General features: G+C 47.1%; 1 protein-coding gene across 3 annotated transcripts in view; it reads left to right on the forward strand.

Annotated features, from left to right (window-relative positions):
• Kmt2a (lysine methyltransferase 2A) overlaps window positions 1–27,994 on the forward strand; it is a 67,632-nt gene that overhangs the window by 38,194 nt on the left and 1,444 nt on the right. For 2 of the 3 annotated variants that reach the window (XM_048343927.1, XM_048343928.1), the window contains 27 exons: window positions 1–132; window positions 882–995; window positions 2,580–2,726; window positions 3,053–3,148; window positions 3,364–3,484; window positions 5,013–5,135; window positions 5,569–5,753; window positions 7,036–7,209; window positions 8,378–8,488; window positions 8,962–9,035; window positions 10,249–10,442; window positions 10,608–10,714; window positions 11,428–11,565; window positions 12,352–12,510; window positions 13,236–13,353; window positions 13,470–13,548; window positions 14,747–14,907; window positions 15,356–15,541; window positions 15,696–19,929; window positions 20,460–20,552; window positions 21,676–21,740; window positions 22,622–22,792; window positions 24,452–24,526; window positions 26,563–26,737; window positions 26,825–26,932; window positions 27,319–27,402; window positions 27,746–27,875. In XM_048343927.1, the coding sequence (XP_048199884.1) occupies window positions 1–132; window positions 882–995; window positions 2,580–2,726; window positions 3,053–3,148; window positions 3,364–3,484; window positions 5,013–5,135; window positions 5,569–5,753; window positions 7,036–7,209; window positions 8,378–8,488; window positions 8,962–9,035; window positions 10,249–10,442; window positions 10,608–10,714; window positions 11,428–11,565; window positions 12,352–12,510; window positions 13,236–13,353; window positions 13,470–13,548; window positions 14,747–14,907; window positions 15,356–15,541; window positions 15,696–19,929; window positions 20,460–20,552; window positions 21,676–21,740; window positions 22,622–22,792; window positions 24,452–24,526; window positions 26,563–26,737; window positions 26,825–26,932; window positions 27,319–27,402; window positions 27,746–27,875 (7,554 nt within the window). The remainder of the gene's footprint in view (window positions 133–881; window positions 996–2,579; window positions 2,727–3,052; window positions 3,149–3,363; window positions 3,485–5,012; window positions 5,136–5,568; window positions 5,754–7,035; window positions 7,210–8,377; window positions 8,489–8,961; window positions 9,036–10,248; window positions 10,443–10,607; window positions 10,715–11,427; window positions 11,566–12,351; window positions 12,511–13,235; window positions 13,354–13,469; window positions 13,549–14,746; window positions 14,908–15,355; window positions 15,542–15,695; window positions 19,930–20,459; window positions 20,553–21,675; window positions 21,741–22,621; window positions 22,793–24,451; window positions 24,527–26,562; window positions 26,738–26,824; window positions 26,933–27,318; window positions 27,403–27,745; window positions 27,876–27,994) is intronic. The other variant, XM_048343929.1, reaches the window with a different exon arrangement.

Consider the following 27,994-nt stretch of genomic DNA (forward strand, 5'->3'; position numbering starts at 1 on the left):
GAAAAACCACCTCCAGTCAATAAGCAGGAGAGTGCAGGCACTTTGAACATCCTCAGCGCCCTCTCCAATGGCAATAGTTCTAAGCAGAAAGTCCCAGCAGACGGAGTCCACAGGATCAGAGTGGACTTTAAGGTAAAAATGCTCAGTGATTATGCTGTTCAATGACTGTCAATGGCTTTTAAACGAGATGTGGTTTTTGAGTTTTCTGGGGGTTTCTTTTGTTTTGTTCTGCCAGTCTTGAGCTTGAAGTCAGGGCCTAGGTAGGCATTGTCCCTGAGCTTTTTCAGCTCCAGATTAGTGCCCCACCACTTGAGGCACAGCTCTGCTTCCAGCTTATTTTTGGTGATAATTGGAGATAAGAGTCTCACGTACTTTCCTGCCCGGATGGCTTTTAGCTGCGATCCTTGGATCTCAGCCTCTTAAATAGCTAGGATTACAGGCTTGAGTCACTGACCTCTGGTGCCTAGCTTTTTGTTTTGGGGTTTTTTGTTGTTGTTGTTTAAGGAAAGGTGCTACTAAAGGTGTTGAAGCACACAGTGCGCATCAAGCAGTGGGAGGAGTGGGCTCAGGGCGGCGAGGCCTGCGGTTAGTGCTGAGCTCCCTGTGGGAGCAGAGTGGACGCCACAGCCCGGCTGAGCGGCCTCAGAGGACATCCCTGGCCCACAGAGATCAGGAGATCGAATCCCACTCTTATCTTTGTCATATGTGTAGTGGGAATTGAACCCATAGTTGAGCCTTTTAATAGTGTATGGCTGAGAGTAAATTTTTTTTGGACTTGTTAAAATGAACTACTCACGGTATTGTTTCGTTCTGATTTTCTGCTTTTTATCCTCATTTTGTCAGGGTCAAGCTTTCATGAAGTGCTTTTTCTCTCTTCATAGGAGGATTGTGAAGCAGAAAACGTGTGGGAGATGGGAGGCTTAGGAATCTTGACCTCTGTGCCCATAACACCCAGAGTCGTTTGCTTTCTCTGTGCCAGTAGTGGGCACGTAGAGGTAAGGGCCCCTGCTTCTTCCTACAGAGTTCTGATTTTTGTTTTCAACAACCAAACATAGGACACAGTAGCATTCTTCTATTAAAAAGAGATGCTTTTGATGGTTATTTTATATTGAATACTGAAGACCCTGTACATATAAAAACTGTAAGCAATTAATAAGAAGAAGGCACAAGACTCAGAGAAAAATGAGTAAAAGTCAGAAATAGATCAGCCACAAAATGAGAAATAAAAGCATGGTGGTAAGGCAGTGATTAGCCCTTCTTATGATCAAAACTAGAAATGGATTCAATGCAAAAGTGGTAGTTGTCATTATTAGTTGTTATTAGTATGGAAGCCTGCGTCGGTTTGAAAATAACTTTTAAAATAAAGAATAGACCTCAGCTATAATTGTTAATACATTGTAAAAACACAAAACAAAAAAGCAACATTTAAATCCCTGCTGATTTTTCTTTCCTAACTCTTTTATATTCTGTTTCCATTTACATTTTTGTTTATAATCTCTCTTATGGTACTTAGCATGTTGTGTTGGGTTTTTTTTGTGTATTTTTTTTTGGTGGGCCAGTCTTGGGCCTTGGACTCAGGGCCTGAGCACTGTCCCTGGCTTCTTTTTGCTCAAGGCTACACTCTGCCACTTGAGCTACAGCGCCACTTCTGGCTGCTTTCTATTCATGTGGTGCTGAGGAATCGAACCCAGGGCTTCATGTATACAAGACAAGCACTCTTGCCACTAGGCCATATTCCCAGCCCTGATTTTTTTTTTTTTTTTGAAACAGAGGTCTCACTCTATAATCCAAGCTGGCTTTGAACTCTACTCTCCTTCCTCAGCCTCTGGGGTGCTCGATTATAGGCATGTACCACTCTGTTACGTCTGTACTTACTTTTTTGGCACTAGTATTAACTACTTTAGTCTCCTGAGTCTCCTGCATTGCCCAATGTCTGCTTAATTCAACATGTTGAGTAAATACAGCCTGAATATCCCTTCCTTCTCTGAAATGCTTGAGAGCATTTTTAGGGTGTTTTGTTTTGTTTTTGGCTTTGTACTATTCCTACAGACATAATGAGCATAATGAGATACCTTGGGGATGGGACCCAAGGGTAACTACAAAACTCATTTATATATGTTTGTTTTTTGTTGTTGTTTTTTTGCCAGTCCTGGGGCTTGGACTCCTCAAGGCTAGCACTCTACCACTTGAGCCACAGCGCCACTTCCAGCTTTTTCTGTATATGTGGTGCTGAGGAATCGAACCCAGAGCTTGATGCATGCTAGGCAAGCACTTTGCCACTAGGCCATATTCCCAGCCCTTCATATATATGATTTACACATATGGCTTGGATAATTTTATACAGTTTGTGTATGAGAACAGTTTGTGTAGGAGCAAAGTTTGTGTACATTGAACCATGAGGCATGTCAGCACTTAAAAGGTTTCAGATTTTGGTGCATTTTGGATTTCAGATTTTCGTGATAGATTCTCAGCTTGCGTAAAGCAAAGGACTCATAAAACTCAAAAGTGTATATATATGGTTAGTATTTTTTTCTATGTGTTATTTGACACATTTCTGTGTTCTCCTTTTCTTGCTGTAGTTTGTATATTGCCAAGTGTGTTGTGAGCCATTCCACAAGTTTTGTTTAGAGGAAAACGAGCGCCCTCTGGAGGATCAGCTGGAGAACTGGTGTTGTCGTCGCTGCAAATTCTGTCATGTGTGTGGCAGGCAGCATCAGGCCACAAAGGTATATACAGCACTTAGTAATGGAGCTGTCTCTCCATTCTCAGCCTTCTAACTTGGGGTTTATATATGTTATTTTCTTTGCTGACTTCTTTTATTTCCCCCTACTATTTAAGTGGGGGGTGCTCTCTTGTTCGCCTGATTCTGTTTTTAATTTCCAACATGTATCAGAAAACCTGACTAAATATGGTAAAATTACTTAACAGCGAGTCCCTTGGACAGGAAGTAAATCTCTCCGCATGGGTTAGAAGTAAGAGGATTATAACGGGATTGATGCTGTTCTGAGGAGGCGAATGTGATGTGATACGCTCACTTTCCATTTTCCTACAGCAGCTGTTGGAGTGTAATAAGTGCCGAAACAGCTACCACCCTGAGTGCCTGGGACCAAACTACCCCACCAAACCCACGAAGAAAAAGAAAGTTTGGGTGAGCCACACGAATTGTGCTGTTTGAAGGGAGCCGCAGAGTAGGCTGGGCCAGCTTAACTCGTCAGAGGAGGGTCCTCGCTTCGGGGCGACAGCATTCACAACTTTACCTCATTGTTAGCAAAAGTGGTTTCGGCAAAGCGGTCAGATCTTTTTGAATAAGGAAAGGGATTAAAGCTAAGAAGTTCCTTGTGGATTTCTCTTCTTCCCTTGCAGATCTGTACAAAATGTGTCCGCTGCAAGAGCTGTGGCTCTACAACTCCAGGCAAAGGATGGGATGCACAATGGGCCCATGACTTCTCCCTGTGCCACGACTGTGCCAAACTCTTCGCTAAAGGTACTCTGCAGGGGAATGGAGGACCAAGCCTCGCTTGTGCTGCCAGTGATGCCATACACACACTTCTCCAGCAGCTCTTTCCTTCGCCCAAACTGTTAGCAACTGGGAATGTTTGGTTATCTTGTCTGGGAAGAATTGGGAAATCCTCATTACAGCTAAGTGCAGATGAATGCTCTGAGCCAGTAAGCCAAAATGTGACGCACGCACATTTGGTTCAGAGATAACTTCAGGTGACACTCAGACATTGTAATAATTACACCAAAAGTTCTAACATAAATTGTACCCATTACCTTAATGACAATGATAATGTGAAATCACCAGGAAGACTTTTTGTTAGTTTTATTTATTTATTGGTCATATGTGGGGCTGGAAGGGGCGCTCTCCCTAAGCCTGAGTGTGCCCTCTGGCACTCTTCCACTTGAGCCAGAGCCCCACTTGGGTTTTTGAGTGGTTAACCGTAGATCAGAGAGAGACTCATGGGGATTTCTCTGCCCAAGCTGCCTTTGAATCGCGATCCTCAGACCTCAGTCTCCCGAGTAGCTAGGATTACAGGCCTGAGCCACCAGCACCCGACAGCTTAGATTTTTTTCACCAGTACTGGAACTCAGCTTTCAATCAGGGGTTTCCACTTTGCTCTCCCATCTGAGTCATGCTCCTGACCTTTTTTTTTTTTTATGCCAGGCCTGGGGCTTGAACTCAGGGCCTGAGCTCCTGTTTTTGCTCAAGGCTAGCACCCTACCAGTTGAGCCACAGCACCACTTCCAGCCTTTTCTGTTTATGTGGTACTGATGACTCGAACCCAGGGCTTCATGTATGTGAGGCAAGCACTCTTGCCACTAGGCCATATCCCCAGTCCCTTTGCTTGGCCCTGAGAGTGTTTGGCCTTGAGTTCAAGCCCTAGTACTGGCACCAAAGGAAAAAAAGAGAGATAGAGCGGGTACATGGAAAAGGCAAACTCAAGATGGAAGGATGTAGACTGGATTTTGTAAAGTGGTGCTCTGAGCTGTTTAGAAGTTAAATATTGCTTTTGAATGTTTAGAAGACATTCATGATTGCTTTTCCAACCTTTTTCTATTACGTTATTAAAAAAAAAATCTGCCTCCTGACCTTGGTGTGTAAAGAGTGGTGTGCAGTTTTCCTCTGAGAATTCGAGGAGTGCAGAGTATGCTTGACAGCAGCGTGTGAAGCAAGCAAGCACGGGGCCGCGTTAGCATTCACACAAGACTCGAGAAGAGTGCGGCTTGTGGTTAGGTTGGCTGGTGTACGCGTAAAAGTCAAGGGCCTGGGCCGAGAATGGGGGTCAGTGGTAGAGCGCTTGCCTAGCATGCATGACGCCCTGGGTTCGATTCCTCAGTACCTCGTAAACAGAAAACGGCCTGGAGATGGGCTCAAGTGGTAGAGCGCTAGCCTTGAGCAAAAGAAGCTCAGGACAGTGCCCAGGCCCTAAGTTCAAGCCCCGGGACTGGCAGGGAAAACGTCAAGGGCCTGTGTGGAGCCCCAGCCCTGATCAGCTTTGCCTTGCTTTCAGGAAACTTCTGCCCTCTGTGCGACAAATGCTATGACGACGACGACTACGAGAGTAAGATGATGCAGTGTGGGAAGTGCGATCGCTGGGTGCACTCCAAGTGCGAGAACCTTTCAGGTACAGAAGGTTGGACTCTTTTTTTTTTTTTCACCATTTCTTTTTTCCTAGGTATTGTCGCACTTAAAGCCCCCAGAGCACTGTCACCCTCAGACTAATGCTGTTGAAGTCACTTTGAGTTTATACTTTATATTAATGCATTGTCGTATATCGTTTGTTTAGTTTATTTAAGCCTAGAATAAGCAGCATGTAGGCATGGGCTCCTTCCTCCTGAACACACCCCTGTTGTATTCATTGCCCTTTGTGGAAAGGCCCCGGAACCCTGGGTCTCCCTTCCCCAAAGCCCGGCTGAGCGCTGGTTAGTGGCTGCCTGTTTGAGAGCAGGGCCGGGGACCCCATCCAGCCCAGTCATGGCCAGAGCTGGGAACGGCTCTCTTCCCCCCCCCCCCCCCACTCTCTCTGCTCCTAGAAGACCTGTCATTGTAGGTTTTTGCTTTTCTAGATGAGATGTATGAGATTCTATCCAACCTGCCAGAAAGTGTGGCCTACACGTGTGTCAACTGTACCGAGCGGCACCCAGCAGAGTGGCGGCTGGCCCTAGAAAAAGAGCTTCAGCTTTCTCTAAAGCAGGTTTTGACTGCCTTGTTGAATTCCCGGACTACCAGCCACTTGCTACGCTACCGGCAGGTAAGCTGGACTGACTCCCTTTTGTTTCCTAAGAGTACATTCTTAGTTTTTGCTTTACTAATGGAGCAGGGTTTGATTTTTGGTAGTTTGTTCTATTTAACTTCATACAGTTGCTTATTTCAGAAATGTTAGGAAAGTTTTTCAGAGCCAAGGAAGTAGGAAGGGACCATATTGTCAAAGGATGCATTGATTGCTATTATAAGAAATAGGAACTTGATGCTCTCCCGACAGTGATGGGGAGCCATTGACGGACTTCACTGGAGAGTACCCTGATTTGAGTTGCTCCTTAGAAATAAAATGACTCTTTCCAGGTACCAGTCGCTCATGGCTGTCATCCTAGCTACTTAAGGAGCTGAGCTCTGAGGGTCCCAGGTTGAAGCCAGCCCAGGCAGGAAAGTCGATGAAACTCTTTACCTCCAATAAATTACCAAAAAGTTAGAAATAGAGCTAGCCTTGAGCATAAAGCTCAGGGACAGCATCTAGGCCCTGAGTTCAAACCTTAGGACCAGCGTGTTCTCTCTCTTTTTCTCTGAACTGCAAAGGCTAGAGGAAACTGAGCCTGGAGTCAGGACCAGTCATTGGTTGGCAGTTACTAATGGTCACCTTAAAACTACTGCTTACCTGACATGTAACTTGTGAATACTAGGCATACGTAATCTCAGAACTACCTGGAATAGAACTAAGCTGCGGTTCTGTCTTTCAAGAAAGTTCTATTATTATTATTATTATTATTTTTTACTTTTTAAAATTATCTTTATGCAGTTGTGCAAAGGGGAAAATTCCATTTTTTAATAGGAAAATTAGTTGCCTGCTATGCTGTACTCAAAACCAACGGGACAGTTTCCTTTCTTACTAGTTTTAGAAACTATCAAGCGGAGGGCTGGGGATATGGCCTAGTGGCAAGAGAGCTTGCCTTGTATACATGAGGCCCTGGGTTCGATTCCCCAGCACCACATATACAGAAAACGGTCAGAAGTGGCGCTGTGGCTCAAGTGGCAGAGTGCTAGCCTTGAGCAAAAGGAAGCCAGGGACAGTGCTCAGGCCCTGAGTCCAAGGCCCAAGACTGGCAAAAACAAAACAAAACAAAGAAACTATCAAGCGGAGTTTCTAAGTTCCGACCTACCCAAGCCAGCTATTAGATACCAGACTTGTTTTAGCTTTTCTTTCTAAAAAAATTTCTGGTTGTTATGTTCCTTACATTTTATAGTTTTACAATGTTAATAGAGTTGCGTAGAGGCCGCATTTTTAGTGTTGGATAAAAGAACATCTTTCTTGGCAACAGGCTGCCAAGCCTCCAGACTTAAACCCTGAGACAGAGGAGAGCATACCTTCCCGGAGCTCCCCCGAGGGCCCAGATCCACCCGTGCTCACTGAGGTCAGCAAGCAGGATGAGCAGCAGCCTCTAGACCTGGAAGGCGTCAAGAGGAAGATGGACCAGGGCAACTACACATCCGTGGTACGTTTCTATAGCAAGCCACCAAAGCTCCAGGCACACCTTTCACTTCCTCGGATCTGTGGGGAATGAAGCTGCTTATAAGTACATTTGAAAATGGTTGGAATTGAGCAGAAGAATGTGGCTTAGTGGTAGAGTGCTTATTGGCATGCATGAGGTCCGGGGTTTGATTCCTCGTTGCCACATAAACTTAAAATTAATAAAATAAAAGGAAAAATAACCATTAAAATTATTTTTTAAAATAATTGGAATTATATTTAGAAGTATCACATAGTCTGAGATACACACTAAGTATGTATATATTATTTTAGTTCTGTATTTTAGGAAAGGGTTATGATATCTCAATATTTTATTTGGCTTTTATCTGTGTTCTCTGAAAACTTTTTACATGAAGAGGAGGCGCACTAGCAAAATTTTAGGGTAAATGAGAATGTGTAGTTAATTTATCCTCCTGTTTTGAGCTTGGATCTGACTAATGTGTCTTCCTTGATTCATTTGTAACTAGATGCTTTTTAATTTTATGTTAAAAATGCACAGATGAAAAAATTTGTGTGTGTATATACTTATTATATGTATATACATACATACATACATACATACATACATACATACATACGTAAATGAACTGGTCGTTTACTATATGTGACCTGCATTTGCTATTCAATTGTTTATTTTAGTCCAAATGAAAAATTAAGAACCTGTTTGGCTACCTTACCATGATCAAGCTAATTTGTTTGCATTTTTGCCTTATTAACCTGCATTTCCTGGTTGCCACAAGTTAATTATGAACAGAATTCCAAAGGCCTCAGCCAAAGAGAAATTACATTATTTAAAATAGGGGGCTGGGGATATGGCCTAGCGGCAAGAGTGCCTCCCTCATATACATGAGGCCCTGGGTTCGATTCCCCAGCACCACATATATAGAAAATGGCCAGAAGTGGCGCTGTGGCTCAAGTGGCAGAGTGCTAGCCTTGAGCAAAAAGAAGCCAGGGACAGTGCTCAGGCCCTGAGTCCAAGCCCCAGGACTGGCCAAAAAAAAAATATATATATATTTAAAATAGGGTATGATATGATGGATGACTAAGAAGGGAAGAGTGTCACATGTCATGAATTGTTTTACGAATTATCTTGATTGTTTTGTGGATAATTTAACTTTTGTTTTTGCACACAGTTGGAGTTCAGTGATGATATTGTGAAGATCATTCAAGCAGCCATTAATTCTGATGGGGGGCAGCCAGAGATTAAAAAAGCCAACAGCATGGTCAAGTCCTTCTTTATTCGGGTGAATTTTTTTTCTCTCTTGCTTTGGTCCTAGGGCTTGAACTTCAGAGCCTGGGAGCTGTCTCTCAACTTGAGCCACAGCTCCATTTTTTGTTTTGTTTTGTTTTTTTGCTGCTTAATTAAAGATAAGAGTCTCACAGACTTTCCTGCCCAGGCTGGCTTTGAACCATGATCCTCCTGAGTAGCTAGAATTATAAATGTGAGCCACGAGTATCTGGCTTTAGTTCATATTTTTTGAGGCTTTCTTATGAGCAATGTCCCCAGGAATACACTGACTTGTTTTCTTCTGCTGTTTGCTTTGTCTCATGTATAAAATATCTTTGTTTTAATTCATTTCTCCTATTCTTTGGTAGGAATTGGTCAGTTGTCAGAGTGGCTAGATCTTTTAGGCTTTGGCAGCCTAAAATCACCGATACTGACAGATACTAATGGGAAGTTGTTTCACATGTTTACTTTTTGTTTGTTTTCTTTCAGCAAATGGAAAGAGTTTTTCCATGGTTTAGTGTCAAAAAGTCCAGGTTTTGGGAGCCAAATAAAGTATCAAGCAAGTAAGTAAATTCAGCATTACATTTTCCCCACTGTCACTTAGAAATCTTCTCATTTTTATTTTTTGATCTATTGGGGTTTGAACTCAAAAGTCTCATGATTATTAGGCAGGCGTTCTACCATACCTCCAGCCCTTTTTGCTTTCATTGCTTTTTGGGTGGGATCTTGTTATTTTTGCATGTCGGTGGCCTCAGACTACAGTCCTCCTATTTAAGCCTCTGAGTATCTAAAAACAAAGGTCCACATCACCATGCATAGATAAGGCCTTGCTAACTTTTTGCATAGGCTGGCCTCAAACTCTCTTCCTCCTGGTCTTCACCTCCTGAGTATCTGGGATTACAGATGTGAGCGACCATAGCAGTCTGTTTTAATGTTAGAAGTAAGTCAGGCCTAGCGTTGGTGGCTTCACCTCTATAATCCTAGCTAATCAGAGGCTGAGATCCAAGGATCACAGTTTAAAGCCAGCTCAGGCAGAAAAGTCCATGAGATACTTATCACCAATTAACTACCAAAGAAGCTGAAAGTAGAGCTGTGCGTCAAAGTGGTATAGCACTAGCCTTGAACAAAAAGTGTCAGGGACATTCCCCAGGCCCTGATTTCAAGCCCCAGGACCAGCAAACCACCCCCGTCCCCCCCGTCCCACCCCCCGCCCCCGCTCCTCCACTCCAAAACAAAAATCGGCTCAGGTACCTTTTGTGCTAGTTTAGAAACAACACTTAATGTTTGCTATAAGCTATTGCCTCTTTTCACTTAAGAAATTGCTATATTTTAGGGAACTTAGTTATTATAGTTGGGTTCTATTTTACTTAGTTCAGTGCTTTCTACTACTCTTAATTTGATTTTTATGCCAGTAAATCCTTTTAGTTTCTGGTAAGCATTATTACTTATTTCAGGAAGTTTAGCCAAGTGTTATTTATTAAGATTATCTTTTTAAGCCAGGTATGTTGGTATATCTGTAATCCCAGCTGAGAATGGAGGATTTGGGCCAGATTTTGGCCAACTTGGACTATGTAGTGAGACATTGGGAAATGCCGGGGTTGGGGGGGTTAGTACAGTTTTTAGAATAAGCTAATTTCAAATTCTGTGGCTTTCTCATACATTCTGTAAATGGCTCAGATGGGTCCAGACCTGGTGATGTCAAGAATTTGATTATCTGTATTGTTCTAGGTATACTGTAGGAGCTCAATAAATACTTGTTGAATCGATTATTTTCAGCAGTGGGATGTTACCAAACGCAGTGCTTCCACCTTCACTTGACCATAATTATGCTCAGTGGCAGGAGCGAGAGGAGAACAGCCACACCGAACAGCCTCCTCTAATGAAGAAAATCATTCCAGCTCCCAAACCCAAAGGGCCTGGAGAACCAGACTCGCCAACTCCTCTGCATCCTCCCACACCACCGATTTTGAGTAAGGCATCCAGAGGCATGATTTCTCTAGATGCAAATGACTGACTTTGTAAGCCCAAATTCAGTACATCTGGTAATCAGAAAAGGGAATTCTTAGCTCATCCGTAAATGTAATGGGAGTCATCATTTTTTGCTTCACTTAACTGCCTGTCTTGTGGGTTCCCAGGTACTGATAGGACTCGAGAAGACAGCCCCGAGTTGAACCCGCCCCCGGGCATAGAAGACAACAGACAGTGCGCATTGTGCTTGATGTACGGTGACGACGGTGCAAACGTGAGTACCTGGGGACGTGAGCTCCTGGTGACGAGGCACCTCTCGTGAGCTGCTTTGCCCTCGTGGCCATTCTGAGGGCTGTGCAGCACTTAGTTGACAGCTTGTGGTACTGACTGTACACTTGTGTCATGCTTTTGTTTTGTTTGAGCTGGCCTGGCACATGCAACCCACCGGCCTCAGCCTCCCCAGGAGCTGGGTCACACGCATGCCCCGTCATGTCTGACTTGAAGATTATGTTTTGTTTTCTTATAGCTGAAAAAATTAATTCAGAAGATGAATTGCTTTAAAATAATATATTGATATCTAATCATTTATCATGGGAATCCCTTAAAAAGATTTTATGAAGCTAGGTGCTGGTGGCTTACCCCTATGATCCCAGCTACTCAGGGGGTTTTCAGCGAGCCTGGGAAGGAAAGTCCATGAGACACTTATCTGTAATTAACCACCAAAACACTGGAAGTGGAATTCAAGTGGTAGAGCACTAGCACTGAGCAAAAGAAGCTCAGGGACAGCCCCTACTCAGAGATATCACTTAGGCCCTGAGTTCAAGAAAGAAAATGGAAACATTGAATTGTGATTTTTGTGTGTGCCTCCGTAAAGAATTAATAGATTCTTTCTTAAAGTTGTCTTAACTAAGGTAAAGCTAATGTCAAGGAAAATTTCTTGAGCATTATATGGAACTCTTTAAGAAAAAAGAAACCTCTGTTTCGTAGGATGCTGGTCGTTTGCTGTACATCGGCCAGAACGAGTGGACGCATGTGAATTGTGCTCTGTGGTCAGCGGAAGTGTTTGAAGATGATGATGGGTCACTAAAGAATGTGCACATGGCTGTGGTCCGGGGCAAGCAGCTGGTAAGGATCTAGGGGGCTAATTCAGTGAATGGCATCCCTGTAAGTTCCTGGGTGTTCTCTCCATGGTCAGCGCTTCCACGTGGCCCATTCACAGTGTGCCAGTGAGTATCCAGACATCTTGTAGGTGGATTGCTATTGTGATGTTTGGTCGTCAGATGCAGAAGGAAATGGAAAATGAAGCACCATTTAATTTGGGATCTAATTCAAGTATGTGAGAGGCATGTAAGGCTCCAGTGATCTCGGACAACACTGAAGCAGCGTTCTAAGGCTCCAGAACAAACACGCATACGTGTGTGTGTGCGTGCAGTGGAAAGTGGGTGAATTAGAAGGCATTGAAGGAGTGAAAACATAAAATCTGTATTCTATAACCGTAGACTTATAGAGAATATGTAGTATAATTATGTATAATTATAAAATATAAAATCTAGAATTGGAGGGACTGTCAACAAGAGGGAGAGGGGTGCGGGTTGTGATAACAATGAGTGATGCACAGGGGAAAGGAAAAGGGACTGTGAACCCTGTGCTCTGGTTGTTGTGTGTTCTGTCTAGTGAGTACAGAAACATGTCTTTGTAAAGCTGTGTCACATTGGGATATAGTAACTTCCTCGCAGGGTGATGTTCTTGGCACTTACCTTCCAAATTCCATGTCCTGTAAATCAGTCATGAATCCAAGTTTCAGTAATTAACTCCAGTAGACACAGAGCCAGATGCGTTACAGGAAGCACGAGCAGGATAGCTCTGTAGACTCCTGGAGGCTTCACTGGGCTCTTGTTTCTGGCTGTTTAGAGATGCGAATTCTGCCAAAAGCCTGGAGCTACTGTGGGTTGCTGTCTCACCTCCTGCACCAGCAACTACCATTTCATGTGTTCCCGAGCCAAGAACTGTGTCTTTCTGGATGATAAAAAGGTGTACTGCCAACGACACCGAGACTTGATCAAAGGCGAGGTGAGATGGCTTTGCTTTAGTTGTTTTTTTTTGTTTGTTTTAATAATAGGCTTTTTCTTTTAGAGAGTTCACTGCAACTTCAGTAGGAGGTCAGAGATTGCCTATGCACTCTGCTTCCCTCTTCCCCAGAATAATTAGCATCCTCCAGAGTGCTATGTTTGTTACAGCTAATGAAGTTACATCACTGAGTCACTATCCCACCTTGGTAGTATACATCCGTGAGCCTGGACAAACGTCCCATGGTGTGTAGTCACCAGTGTATATCATACAAGTGTTTTCACTGTCTAAACATCCCTTTCTATTCCGCCTGCTTTTCTGTTTGTCCCCAGCCCTGCACAACCACCGATCTTTCTGTCTCCATGGTGTTGTTATTTCCAGGGCTCTATGTGGAATCGTATAGGGCACAGTGCCCCTTTTCAGACCAGCTTCTTCCTCTTAGCAATGTTTATTGACGTTTCCTGCAGGGCTTCTCATGACTCGTGTAGATTGCTTTTTGAATTCCCTAGAAATTCAGGGGAGAAAATGCTGAAAGTAGCAGGATGGCAAGCCAGTCTTACCTCCTCCCCAGGTGTTCCTAAGTGTTCTTAGAGTCAGCTTGTCTTGTGGGAAACCAAGAGGTGCTGGCTGCTTGTGAGACAGAGGGTGCTTTTGTGGTGGGCTCTGTGCTTCCCCTGAGTGAGTACAGGGGGGTCTCCCACTCACCGCAACCACTGCTTTTATTTAAGGTGGTTCCTGAGAATGGATTTGAAGTATTTAGAAGAGTTTTTGTGGACTTCGAAGGAATCAGCTTGAGAAGGAAGTTCCTCAATGGCTTGGAACCAGAAAATATACACATGATGATTGGTATGACCTAGCCCTGGTTCTTGGGGAAGGCTGTCTTGCCAGTTAGGCGCTTTCTGGCTCTGCCTAGAAAATGACACTCCCTCCCTCACAGTCTCCATTCCTTTTTCGTCGGACAGGCTCGATGACAATTGACTGCTTGGGAATTTTGAATGATCTCTCTGACTGTGAAGATAAACTCTTTCCCATTGGATATCAGTAAGTAATAACACAAACTGGACACAGTTACCTCTACAACTTAAGCACTGGAGGTAATGTGTGCAGGCCATTCACATAGACATGTACTTGTTAGCGTTGAACATTCTAAAAATTACCTTTGTGGCTACATTGCTTGTTCATCAGCTTCTAGTTTGGGATGAAAACACGGTGTCAGGTAAATAGGGAAGTAAAGCATTGTGGCACTTCAGAATCACTTCAAAATAAAATCTAAATTAAAAACAGGTTCAGCCTCAAGATTCCTCTAAATTCTATTCATGCCACAATCCAGATGTTTTCATGATAAAATACACCAAAAAAAAAAAATTTGAAACCAGCCTGCTACCTGGTGAAACTGTTTCAGAACAAACAAATAAGCAAACAAAAGATTAGTAATCTTACATGATGCGAATTGTTTAAGCCTCTAACACGCTGACAATGTAAGATCAAATTTCCCCTAGATCTTTCTCATTAGAGTCTTGTTTTGCAATAAATACTCTGATTTGTTCTGCATTCCAGTTGTAATAACAGTGTGTACTTCGCATTCCGCGAGAAGCGCTTTGTATAAACAAGGCCCCACTGGCACTCAGCAAATTTGAAGCAATTATATTTTTCTTGCTTGCCTCGTGGGGCTTTTCTCCCGAAGGGAATTTCCTCTTAGGTTTCCCTTGGTTATGTTTTAGGGCCTCTCTTTGTACACATTGTGGGGAGTCAGTAACTGTTTCTTGTAGTAGTCTTTTTCTTTTTCTCTGTTTTAGGATATTTCATTATTTTGAGAATCATTTTTTAAAAAATCTTAGGTAATTTTCTAAGAGGCTTGGAAAGGCCAAAGATTTCATAAAGTTTGGAACAACTTAACTAGTGGAACTGTAAACCAAGAACTCATGAAGAAGTAAAGCTAAATAGACTAAATCCATGAAACGTAGAGTGAGGAAAGGTGTTTGTTTGCCAGTCCTGGGGTGTGAACTCCGGGCCTGAGCACTGTCCCTGGCTTCTTTTTGCTCAAGGCCAGCACTCTACCACTGCACTACTTCCAACTTTTTTTGTTTATGTGGTGCTGAGGAATCCAACCCAGGGCTTCATGTATGCTAGGCACACGCTCTATCGCTAAGCCATATTCCCAGCCCAAGGAAAGGTTTTGACAAAGGTTAGTGTCCACTTGGCTTCTGTCCTCTCATTGGTGATTCTTCCCCATTGTCAGGTGCTCCCGGGTATACTGGAGTACCACCGACGCCCGCAAGCGCTGTGTGTACACATGCAAGATAGTGGAGTGCCGGCCTCCAGTTGTAGAGCCAGACATCAATAGCACTGTGCAACACGATGAAAACAGGACCATTGCGCACAGTCCGTCATCGCTTACAGGTTAGTCTGAACTCCAAGCGAGACCGGAACTGGAGTTTGGGGAGTACATACTGAGATTAAAAGGTAGAGGGGAAAAGTCCCCTTCATAGGACACTTGTTTTGTTTCTAGTTTGACATTTACCTAATAGCATTTGTTTGTTGTTTTGTTTTGTTTTTTTTGTCAGTTGTGGAGCTTGAACTCAGGCCGTAGGCTCTGCCTCTGAGCTCTTTTTGTTCAAGGCTAGCGTTCTACCCTTTTGAGCCACAGTACCACTTCCGGTTTTCTGATGACTAATTGAAAATAAGTCTCATGGGCACTTTTCTGGCTGGGCTGGCTTTGAACCACAGTCCTCAGATCTCAGCCTTTTGAGTAGCTAGGATGACAGGTGTGAGCCATCGGCACCTGGCTATTTGTTTGATATTTGAACCAAGCTTTTTTAGTTAAAAGGCTTTTTGTTTCTTACCACAGAAAATTCTTCTAAAGACAGTCAAAATACAGCTGCAGTTCTAAGTCCTCCATCACCAGACCGACCTCCCCATGTGCAAACCTCTAGCTCCTGTTATTATCATGTCATCTCAAAGGGTCCTAGGATCCGAACACCCAGCTACTCTCCTACACAGAGATCCCCTGGCTGCCGGCCACTGCCTTCTGCAGGTAAAGCATTTGACCCCACGAGAGCAGCCCCAAGATAAGCAACAACTTTATTTTCAGTTATCTATTAAATAGCTATAGCCAAGTCACTGAAGACAGCGACTTCCATACATCCCTTCTGTCAGTGATAGGCTTTGTGATTTTCTCTCTTATTCAGGAAGTCCTACCCCAACCACTCATGAGATCGTCACCGTGGGTGATCCTCTCCTCTCCTCTGGACTGCGGAGCATTGGCTCTAGGCGTCACAGTACTTCTTCCCTGTCACCCCTCCGGTCAAAGCTCCGGATAATGTCTCCGATGAGAACTGGAAGTGCTTACTCCAGGAACAGCGTCTCCCCAGCCTCTGCCAGTGGGACCACTCCCGATGCCGAGTCGAGTGCCAAAGCGGATCACAGCTTAGGGGCACCGAGTGCGAGCGCAAACCCAGGCCACGGCACCCCCACTCCTTCAGGAAGGACAGTGGCTGCTGGAGGCTCTAAAACAAGTCACCTGGAAGGCTCTTCATCTTCAGAGGTGAAGCATTCTAGTGCTTCAGACCCTGCATCCAAGAGCTCCACTTTGAAGGGAGAGAAGACTAAAATGCTGAGTTCCAAGAGTTCCGAGGGAACTGCACATAACGTGGCTTACCCTGGAATTCCTAAACTGGCCCCGCAGGTCCATAACACCACTGCTGGAGAATTAAGCCTTAGCAAAACGGGTACTTTCTCTGAGCTGTCTTCAGTGTCATTTCCTTCCAAAGAGGCCCTCCCATTCCCACAACTCCATGTAAGGGGGCAAAGGAATGATCGAGACCAACACACAGAGTCTGCCCAACCAGCAAACCTCTCTCCAGACGAAGACATTGAAGTCAAAACGTTGAAGCTTTCTGGAGTAAGCAGTAGGTCGTCCATTATCAGCGACCATGTGGGAACCAGTTCCAGAGAGAGGAGGCAGAAAGGGAAAAAATCTTCCAAGGAAACTTTCAAAGAAAAGCATTCCAGTAAATCTTTTTTGGAACCTGGTCAAGTGACAACTAACGAGGAAGGAAACCTAAAGCCAGAGTTTGTCGATGAGGTTCTGACTCCTGAGTTTATGGGGCAGCGGCCATGTAATAATATTCCTTCTGAGAAGATCGGGGATAAAGGCCTTTCTCTTTCAGGAGTCCCTAAAGCTGCCCCCATGCAAGCAGAAGAATCTAGCAAGGAGTCACAGGCACCCCGGAAGTGCAGCGTCAAGGTGACACCCCTGAAAATGGAAAGCGAGACTCAGTCCAAAAATGCCCTGAAAGAGAGTGGTCCCGCATCCCCTGTGCAAATAGAGTCCGCATCGCCAGCAGACCCAGTTCCAGCCTCCAGAAGTCCAGGGGATGGTCCGGTGACCCAGCCAAGCCCCAACAACACCTCCTCCCAGGAGTCTCAGAGGAGCAACTATCAGAACCTTCCGGTGCAGGACAGAAACCTCATGCTGCCGGACGGCCCCAAACCTCAGGAAGACGGCTCTTTTAAGAGGAGATACCCCCGCCGCAGCGCCCGCGCACGGTCTAACATGTTCTTTGGGCTGACCCCGCTCTATGGCGTCCGATCCTACGGGGAAGAAGACATTCCATTCTACAGCAGCTCCCCTGGGAAGAAGCGAGGCAAGAGGTCGGCGGAAGGACAGGTAGATGGGGCCGATGACCTGAGCACTTCAGATGAAGACGACCTGTACTATTACAACTTCACTAGAACAGTGATTTCTTCCAGCGGAGAGGAGCGGCTCGCTTCCCACAACCTGTTTCGGGAAGAGGAGCAGTGTGACCTCCCCAAAATTTCACAGTTGGACGGTGTCGATGACGGGACGGAGAGTGACACCAGCGTCACAGCCACGACGAGGAAAAGCAGCCAGATTCCAAAGAGGAACGGCAAAGAAAACGGAACCGAAAACCTGAAGATGGATCGACCGGAAGATGCTGGAGAAAAAGAACACGTCATTAAGAGTTCTGTTGGCCACAAAAACGAGCCAAAGATGGACAACTGCCACCCGGTCAGCAGGGTGAAAGCGCAGGGCCAGGATTCCTTGGAAGCCCAGCTCAGCTCGTTGGAGTCGAGCCGCAGAGTCCACACGAGCACCCCATCCGACAAAAACCTCCTGGACACCTACAACACCGAGCTCCTGAAATCGGACTCGGACAACAACAACAGCGACGACTGTGGGAACATCCTGCCCTCCGACATCATGGACTTCGTGCTGAAGAATACTCCATCCATGCAGGCCTTGGGTGAGAGCCCAGAGTCGTCGTCCTCGGAACTCTTGACCCTCGGTGAAGGGTTGGGCCTCGACAGTAATCGGGAGAAAGACATGGGCCTCTTTGAAGTATTTTCTCAGCAGCTGCCAACCACAGAGCCCGTGGACAGTAGCGTGTCTTCCTCTATCTCAGCAGAGGAGCAGTTTGAGTTGCCTCTAGAGTTGCCATCTGATCTGTCTGTCCTCACCACCCGGAGTCCCACTGTCCCTAGCCAGAATCCCAGTCGATTGACGGTAATCTCAGATTCAGGGGAGAAGCGAGTGACCATCACAGAAAAGTCGGTCGCCTCTGGTGACGGCGACCCGGCGCTGCTGAGTCCAGGGGTCGATCCTGCTCCCGAGGGCCACATGACTCCTGACCACTTTATCCAAGGACACATGGATGCAGACCACATCTCCAGCCCTCCTTGTGGGTCCGTGGAACAGAGTCATGGCGCCAGCCAGGACTTACCTCGAAACAGTAGCACCCCTGGCCTTCAGGTACCTGTTTCCCCTACCGTGCCCATCCAGAACCAGAAGTATGTGCCCAATTCTACTGACAGCCCCGGCCCTTCGCAGATTTCTAACGCAGCTGTCCAGACCACCCCACCCCACCTGAAGCCAGCCACTGAGAAGCTCATTGTGGTGAATCAGAACATGCAGCCGCTCTACGTTCTCCAAACTCTTCCAAACGGCGTGACCCAGAAAATCCAGCTGACTTCTCCTGTCAGTTCTGCCCCCAGTGTGATGGAGACAAATTCTTCAGTATTGGGGCCCATGGGAAGCGGTCTTACCCTGACCACAGGACTGAACCCAAGCCTGCCAGCCTCTCAGCCCTTGTTCCCTCCTGCTAGCAAAGGACTGCTCTCCATGCCGCATCACCAGCACTTGCATTCCTTCCCCACTGCTGCTCAGAGTAGCTTCCCCCCCAACATCAGCAGTCCGCCTTCGGGCCTACTCATTGGAGTTCAGCCTCCTCCGGATCCCCAACTTTTGGTTTCAGAAGCCAGCCAGAGGACAGACCTCAGTACCACAGTAGCCACTCCATCCTCTGGACTCAAGAAAAGACCCATATCACGTCTACACACTCGGAAAAACAAAAAACTCGCTCCCTCTAGCACCCCCTCCAACATTGCCCCTTCCGACGTGGTTTCCAATATGACATTAATCAACTTCAGCCCCTCCCAGCTTTCCAGTCACCCGAATCTCTTAGATTTAGGATCACTTAATACTTCCTCTCACCGAACTGTCCCCAACATCATCAAAAGGTCTAAATCTGGCGTGATGTATTTTGAACAGGCCCCGTTGTTACCGCAGAGTGTGAGCGGAACTCCCAGCCCGGCGGCAGGCACGGCCACCATGAGCCAAGATGCCAGCCACCTCGCCACTGGGCCTGGCTCCGGCCTGGCGTCCAGCTCCTCTGTCTTGAATGTGGTATCCATGCAAACCACCACCACCCCCACGAGCAGCGCGCCAGTTCCAGGACACGTCACCTTAACCAACCCGAGGCTGCTTGGGTCCCCAGATATTGGCTCCATCAGCAATCTTCTAATCAAAGCCAGCCAGCAGAGCCTGGGCATTCAGGAACAGCCCGTGGCTTTACCACCAAGTTCAGGAATGTTCCCGACTAGGCAACTAGGGAGCACGCAGACTCCCTCTGCTGCGGCGATGGCGGCAGCCTCGAGCATCTGTGTGCTCCCTTCTCCACAGAGCTCAGCCCTGGCCTCCGCCTCCCCTCCCAGGGAGGCAGAAGAGCACTATCAGCTGCAGCACATGAACCAGCTCCTCACTGGCAAAACCGGGGGCCTCCCTTCCCAGCGGGACCTGGATTCTGCTTCTGGGACCCCGGCCCCCAACTTTACCCCAACAGCCGAGGCCCCTAACAGCGTGGGGTTGGAGCAGAGCAAGGCCTTGCCCCCGGCTGTGCCAGCCAGCTCAGCCTCTCCAGGCGGCTCTCCCTCACCCGCCCAGCAGTCCTCGAGCCCTTCCGTGCCCGCTCCCACGAAAACCAAAGCCAAAGTCAAACGGATGCAGCTGCCTCTAGACAAAGGGAGCGGCAAGAAGCACAAGGTGTCCCATTTGCGGACCAGTTCCGAAGCACACATTCCAGACCAAGAAGGCAGCACGACAGCCAGGCCGTCGGGCACGGGGTGAGCCAGCCACGCGTCCATGCTGGGGCGTGCTAGTCTGTGCAGGGGCTCAGTCGCCTCACCAGGCTTTGTGGGGTTTGGCTGGTGGTCGTTGTATTTCCCGGTGTTGACTCTTGGGGAGTGCTACGTCTGTCGTTAGTCTTGGCGAGCAGTGCTGCTCTTTGCTCCCATTGCTTTCTGGCTGGGAGTTTAGGCTGCTAGGGGACGATACAAAGCTCCTGTATGGCGGGCAGAGGTCCCCGCTGTGGGGACTCAGAGTCCTGGTATAAAACCTGCCGTTGCAATGTGATGTGTAAGCATGCCAAAACTTTCCACGTGTGTGTGTACATGTGTTCATTTGTATGAACGCTTCTAGTGCTCCCAGAAGGGCCCCTTGTGTCCTCTCTTGGTGACCATCATTCTAACTTAGGACCGTTGAGCACTGCTGCAGCCCTGCAGCAGTCCTGATGGTTACTTCTGTAGACTGACCTCCATGTCCATTCTGGCCCATGTTTACTGGTGATTTCTTTATACAAACGACCGTGTTCTAGGGCTGCTGGAACAGAGACCGAGCAGCAGGACACTGCAAGGGTGGAGCAGCCAGCACCGAAGCCACTGCAGAACGAGTGTGGCCAGCCTGGAGGGTGAGCCCCGGAATTAGTTTTCTAAGACTAACCCCCAGGGCTGGGAATAGGGCCTAGTGGTAGAGAGCTTGCCTCGTATCCATGAAGACTAACTGCCACTCTGTCTGCTCATATCAGAGCTCTTCTTTGTGATTTGCATTGGGTTTTGTTTTGTTCACAGTGATCTCTTTTTTAAAAATACATGGGCTGGGAACATGGCCTAGTGGCAAGAGTGCTTGCCTCGTATACCTTGAGCCAAAAGAAGCCAGAGATAGTGCTCAGGCCCTGAGTCCCAAGTGCCAGGACTGGCAAAAAATAAGAGAAGGAAGGAAGGAAGGAAGGAAGGAAGGAAGGAAGGAAGGAAGGAAGGACGGACTGTTTCGTAGGATGCTGGTCGTTTGCAAAGCAAAATATAACAGCACAGTGCACTGTTTGTACCATACTGGCTTGATAAACTCAGGGCCCAGGCACTGTCATCCCTGAACTGTTCTTTTGTGTACAAGACTAGCTTTTGCTGGTTAATTTGAGATAACAGTCTCTCAGACTTTTCTGCCCAGTCTGGCTTTGAACCACAATCCTCAGATCTCCGCCTCCTCAGTAGCTGAGATTACTGGCATGAGCCACTAGTGCCTAGCTAACACCCTTCACTTTTTATAGTGACTACCTCCAATACTATTGTGTGAATCTGCAATGATTTTTTTAACTAGTTAATGTATATCGCTATATATACATTCAGATTGTTTCAGGATTAATTTTAGAAGGTGAAAGTAGATAGTGGTTTCCTGGCTTGTACAACTTCCCTTTATTTTTAGCTGAGCCAGGTAGCCTTATTTAAGTAAATTACAGAACTGCTCTGACAAGTGTTCTTTCATTCTTCTACGGATATGAGAAGAATTTCAAGGGCACAGTCTACTACAAGCAGGTACTACTGTTGATGTTCGGGAAGGAATCTCAGAGGAGTGGCTCTTAATGTGCCATTGTGGAGTGTGGTGGTGGAGTTTGTTCAGCAGATTTTTACATGAAACGTCTTGTGGTTCACTTCCCTATTGTTTGGTATATAACTAGCACCCTCCTGGCAGATTGTGAACTGCTTTTCTCTCTGAAGAACTAGCTGATCTTGCCTCCTATGGTTTTCTTTATTCAGACAAGTGGCTGTTCTCCCGGAGGTCCCGGCAACCCCGAACCCAGCAAGCGAGCAAGAAAATGCAGGTATGTGGGTGGTTGATGGATTTGACTCAGGGAATTACAGCTAGAGGGATTGGTACAATTACTGACTTTAACCTCCTAACTTTCTAGATTCCAAAGCAGTGCTAATCCATGTAAGCCTCAAAGAAGTAAAGTACTTGCTCACATAAAGCAGAGCAGTTATTAATCGTTCTGTGCTGTAGTCTTATCTTCTGCCGGCGAGGGGGTGGCACAGAATAACGCCTGGAAATCCTCTTCTGCTGTACTGGTCTTTATAGCGGTGACATTTAAGTAGTGAAACTTGGAGTTCCTCCCTAGTTATCACAAAGGGAAACCAAGGACCATCTTCATTTTGTTAGACAGATTCTGACTTCCACACACACGTGTGTCTCCGCACTTTCCATCCAGCCTAGTGAATTCAGTCAGGAAACATCTGGGTATTCAAAACTAGAAAGCTCCAGATAAAGACCGAGCCTAGTCCCAAGGAGAGGCACACAGAGAAAAGGCGGCGCCACGGGCAGGCCGTCCCTGCAGGCTGCTGGTGCGCCCGTCCCTCCGGGCCTGGGACATTATTGCCCTTAGTGCTCCCTCGGGAGACCGATGGCTCTGTGGCCACCGTTCTCCACCCCAGCGGCGTGTGCGCGGCTCCCGCCTCCTCTGCTCACCTGGCTTTGCCCATGGCCGTGCAGGTCGTGAGTCCAGGGGAAGCTCCAGGAGAGTGAGGCACAGGGCCTCGCCCTGTCTTCACGTTGACCCTGTGGAAGGGGCCAGCTAGCTCCCCGGGCCTCAGGGCCAGCGGCCGGGCTGGGGCGGGCAGCTGTGGCCTGGCGCCGGGAGCCGTCTCCACTGCAGGAAGCATTTACTGTTGTAACCATATGGCTGCTGGGGTTTTTTTTCCGGCCTAGAACCTAAGGCAGTGGAAGAAGAAGAAAGCAGTTTCAGTTCTCCTCTGATGCTTTGGCTCCAGCAAGAACAAAAACGCAAGGAAAGCATTGCCGAGAAAAAGCCCAAAAAAGGACTTGTTTTTGAAATTTCCAGCGATGATGGCTTTCAGATCTGTGCGGAAAGTATTGAAGGTGAGCGGATTAAGTCAGCCCTCCGTTGGCGGCACCTCCGTGCTGTCACTCAGCTGGAGGCTTCGAGCCAGGTCCCACGGAGGAGTCCCAGGGGAGAATGTGTCCCACATTCTCTCTGTTAGATTTCCGGGGACAGTGTAATGGGATGTGGTTAAGATCGCATACGCTCGGCTGGTAGCGTGGCTCCTAGCAAGTTGGTGAGGCCCTGAGCTCAGGCCCCAGTACCGCCCCCGAGAGAGATTACACAGCTTCACACAGCGCACAACCAAGGCCAGCCCCTACCCGCAGCTCTTCCTGTGTCTGGAAGGCGCTCCTGCCTTTGCCCTTCGTGAGTTCAGCTTTGCCTTCTCTGCCCTCCAGCCTGATGATCAAGGCCACTTCCTCCTTTCAGAGTTGTTTGTAAAGCTCTTGTTTTCCTTTTTTTTTTTTTTCATTTTCATTTAGTTTGTATGTTTTAAGTAAAAGTTAAGACAAGTTGGGTGTTAGAGGCTCACACCTAGTAATCCTAGGCAGAAAAATCCCTAAGGTACTTTTTCCCCCCCTCGGTTGTGGGGCTTGAACTCGGGGCCTGGGCACTGTCTCTGAGCTCTTTTGCTCAAAGCTAGCATCCTGCCACTTGGAGCCACAGCGCCACTTCCAGACTGGCCTGCCTGGGCTGGCTTCAAACCACAGTTCTCAGACCTCAGCCTCCTGAGCAGCTAGGACTACAGGCGTGAGCCACCGGTGCCAGCTAGGGATTCTTACCTCCGATTAACCACTCAAAAAACAGAAATGGTGCTGTGGGTCAAAGTGGGAGAGCACTAGCCTTGAGCAAAAGAGCTCAGAGGTAGCACCTAGGTCCTGAGTTCAAGCCCCAGGACTGACAAAGAAAGTTAAGACATACCACAGAAGCTTTACGTTGAGTACTGACCAATTTAAAAACAGAAGCTGATTATTTACACCCATTCCTCGTCTTTATTTTGACACGTTGGTATACAAAGATACTCCGAGCCCACACAATTCGAGTTCATAGAACCTACTTGTCAGGCAGCAAGCTGACCGTGCGCCGGAGCACGGAGGGCTCCCTCAGGGAGCAGCAGCGGTGGTGGTGAAAGTTCTCACTTTGATGCCCACCCATGCTTAGCGAGGGCAAGGCATTGGGTTTGCTTCCCCAGAACCAGACACAGAGAAAACGAGGAATGGTGGCACACGCTTCTGATCTCAGCCCTTGAGAAATGAAGGCAGGAAAACCAGAGTGAGTTACACCGTAGGCATGGAAAAAGCTTGGCGCTGGTGGCGCATGCCTAGCAGAGACAAGGAGAGTTAGGATTGGAGGCCAGCCCAGGCAGAAGAGACTCGTTCTATACCCACCCGTCATCCTAAACTAAATGGGAGGCTGAGATTAGGATTGGGGTACCAGCTAAAAAGTATCTGAGACCACCTATTAATCATCAAAATGCTGGGGTGGAGGCATGGCTCAAGTGGTAGAGCACTAGCTATGAGGAAGAAAGTTGAGCACAAGGCCCCAGTGCTACTAAAAACAAAAGAAAGACAGCAAGCTGTTCTGTCCTAACAAGATATGTGTTTGAGCAGTAGGATCCTAAGCACAATGCCTGTTGCATATTAAGAGGTACTGGCATAAGTGTTTTCCAGCTTATCCTTTTCTTCTTTTCCCTCCAGATGCCTGGAAGTCATTGACAGATAAAGTCCAGGAAGCTCGGTCAAATGCCCGCCTGAAGCAGCTATCATTTGCAGGTAATGGCTAGCGCTGTTGGTTTATTCCTGGCTCAGAATGTTCTGGCACCTTGTTAGTCTTAGATATCACTACCACAACGACAACAAGTAAGCCTTCTTTTCAAAAAATAATTTTTAGCCAAGCACAGTGGTTCACAGCTGTAATCCTAGTTAATTCAGAGGCAGAGATCAGAAAGAAAAAGGTTCAAGGCCAGCCTAGGCAGAACATTAGTGAGATCCTGTCTTAACAAATAAGCCATCTGTGCGTTCCCCATATTGGCATGTTCATTTCCTTCTCTCTCTCTCTGTCTCTCTGTTCTTTTCTGGTACTGGGCATCAAACTCAAACTCAGGACATTGCTAGGCAAGCGCTTTGCCACTGAGCTACATCCCTGAATGTTTATTTCTTTAGTAGTCTAGCATATTGTGTCCTGTACATTTTTTTAAAGAAAGCTGATGCGTTTGGGAAACCTTTCATTCTCTCTGCCGACAGGTTTGTACAAATTTTTCCTATATAAAAATAAATTTGGGGCTGAGAATATGGCCTAGTGGCAAGAGTGCTTGCCTCACATACATGAAGCCCTGGGTTCGATTCCCCAGCACCACATATATAGAAAACAGCCAGAAGTGGTGCTGTGGCTCAAGTGGCAGAGTGCTAGCCTTGAGCACAAAGAAGCCAGGGACAGTGCTCAGGCCCTGAGTCCAAGGCCCAGGACTGGCAAAATAATTAAATTTAAGGGGCTGGGAATATGGCATAGTGGTAAGAGCGCTTGCCTTGTATACATGAAGCCCTGGGTTTGATTCCCCAGCACCACATATATAGAAAATGGCCAGAAGTGGCGCTGTGGCTCAAGTGGTAGAGTACTAGCCTTGAGCAAAAAGAAGCCAGGGGGCTGGGGATATGGCCTAGTGGCAAGAGTGCCTGCCTCGGATACACGAGGCCCTGGGTTTGATTCCCCAGCACCACATATACAGAAAACGGCCAGAAGCGGTGCTGTGGCTCAAGTGGCAGAGTGCTAGCCTTGAGCGGGAAGAAGCCAGGGACAGTGCTCAGGCCCTGAGTCCAAGGCCCAGGACTGGCAAAAAAAAATAATAATAATCAAATAAATAAATTTAAAATACTACTAATAGTATGAGACTGAGTAAAAATAGAGTAGCTAGTAAATACATGACTGCCTTTGCTCACCTTGTAACAACACGGGAAAGCTAGGAGTATGCTGGAATTCCTCTCATACCGATGAGCGCACAAGTGAGGAACACAAGGACTTTTACGAATAAAATTGGGATTGTGTGTAGAATTACATAATACAAAGGTCAGATCTTGCCGTAATAGCGCTATGATTTTGATTGTGTTAAATTCTGAAACTAGGTTTCCTTTTGTTAAAGTGAATGGGCTAGCCAGGTACTGATAGCGCCTGCCTGTTGTCCCAGCTACTCAGGAGACTGAGATCTGTGGGTCATGGTGTGAAGCCAGCCCAGGCAGAAGAGTCCCGTGAGACTCTTAACTCCAATTAGCCACTCCAAACCCAGAAGTGGTGCTGTGGCTCAATTTGTAGAGCCCTATCCTTGAGCACAAAGAGGCCCACAAAATCAAGGCCCTGAAGTCAAGCCCCACCGACAAAATAGGTGACTGGGCTAGGAGCACAGAGCTCCGTGGTAGAGCGCTAGCATGTGCGAGGCCTGGGTTTCATCACCAGAACCTCAAAAACAGAACAGACAAGGCAAAAGCAGTCATTCTGCTTCGGAATAGTCGAGATAAGCATGTAATGAGGTAGTGCGGTAGCATTTTGCATGCACACGGCATCTAGCTGAGAGTCAGTGGCTTTGCAGCGTGCACTTCTCACCTAGCACCCTATGTGAGCAGGTACGGTGTCGGTGCATGCGAACCGGCGTGGTTGCGGCTGCTGTCAGATGCTGATTTCCGGCCAGTGGTTCATAGCACTCACCCGCGAGCAGCCGCCGGCCGCCGCCCTGTGGCCCGGGCACTCTGGGCACTTTGTCCGCGCCGCGCCACCTGCCGCCTGCCACCTCACCGTCTGCGTGCCTTTGACCCTCCAGGTGTGAACGGCTTGAGGATGCTGGGGATTCTCCATGACGCGGTTGTGTTCCTGATCGAGCAGCTGTCAGGTGCCAAGCACTGTCGGAATTACAAATTCCGCTTCCACAAACCCGAGGAGGCCAACGATCCCCCCTTGAACCCTCACGGCTCAGCCAGGGCCGAGGTCCACCTGAGGCAAGTACCCCCGGACCTTCCCACTGAGGCCAGCGTCTGACGTGCTGCTCCACTCTTTAAATGTAAACCTTCATCTTTTGGCTCCAGGAAGTCGGCATTTGATATGTTTAACTTCCTGGCTTCTAAACACCGACAGCCTCCTGAGTACAACCCCCATGACGAGGAAGAGGAGGAGGTGCAGCTGAAGTCGGCCCGGTGAGCCCCCAGTGAGCCAGTCATTACAAACGTCCTTCCCTTCCACCCGGCTCCAGTTCAGGGGGCTGTGCCGTGCGCTGGCCACAGCCTCCCCCTTTCGGAAGAACCAAATCTAGTTTGCATCCCCTGTAGCTGGCTAGTAAAGAGAGGAATGTAAGGTAGAAGAGATTTGAGCAGATGCAAGATGCCCGTTTTCTTTAACGGAAACCTTTGCTGATACTGTGTAACCACAGGTGTGGTCGGAAAGAACTGTATTTAAAAAGGGTCTAGTTTAAAAAATGCCATATAGTGAAGGAGTGTATTCATAGTCTCTAGGAATCTTCACTTCAAGACTCAAAACATTATTTCCTAAAAAGAATTTGCTAATAATCTGCCTTCTCTCTTAGGAGAGCAACTAGCATGGACCTGCCGATGCCCATGCGTTTCCGGCACTTAAAAAAGACTTCCAAGGAGGCGGTTGGTGTCTACAGGTATGGCTAAGATTGTAGAAAGAACAATGAGATGAAGAGACCAAATGCCGAGTGACCCTCCTCCAGGCAGTGAGGTGTGTTGAACACGGACTTCCCCATCCGTAGACACACAAGAGTACTGCCACTCTCAGTAGGGTCGGGAATGCAGAAATCACTAATATTTGGCCATTTGTCAGCACAACATATGCGCATAAAGTAGACGAGTTCACCTTCTTTTACTCTTTTGAGTGACTGTTGGGAAGCTAACAGACTTGGAGGATCCACTCGCTGATGTATTTCTGGATTCACACAATTCACCCTAGTGGAAAACTTAGGGCTGTTCTTTTCCATCTCTCTGGCCCAGGTCGCCCATCCATGGACGGGGTCTTTTCTGCAAGAGAAACATTGATGCAGGTGAGATGGTGATTGAGTACGCCGGCAACGTCATCCGTTCCATCCAGACCGACAAGCGGGAGAAATATTATGACAGCAAGGTGAGGCTCCCTTTGGCTGCCCCAGTTGTTGAGTTTTGTCCTAGAAAAGGACTACTGCTGTCCACTTGATCCTTGCAGTCCCCCAAAAATGCTATGTACTACGGGGCGCCGGTGGCTCC

The sequence above is a fragment of the Perognathus longimembris genome, chromosome 3 (assembly GCF_023159225.1).
Source record: "Perognathus longimembris pacificus isolate PPM17 chromosome 3, ASM2315922v1, whole genome shotgun sequence".
Classification (NCBI taxonomy): Eukaryota; Metazoa; Chordata; class Mammalia; order Rodentia; family Heteromyidae; genus Perognathus; species Perognathus longimembris.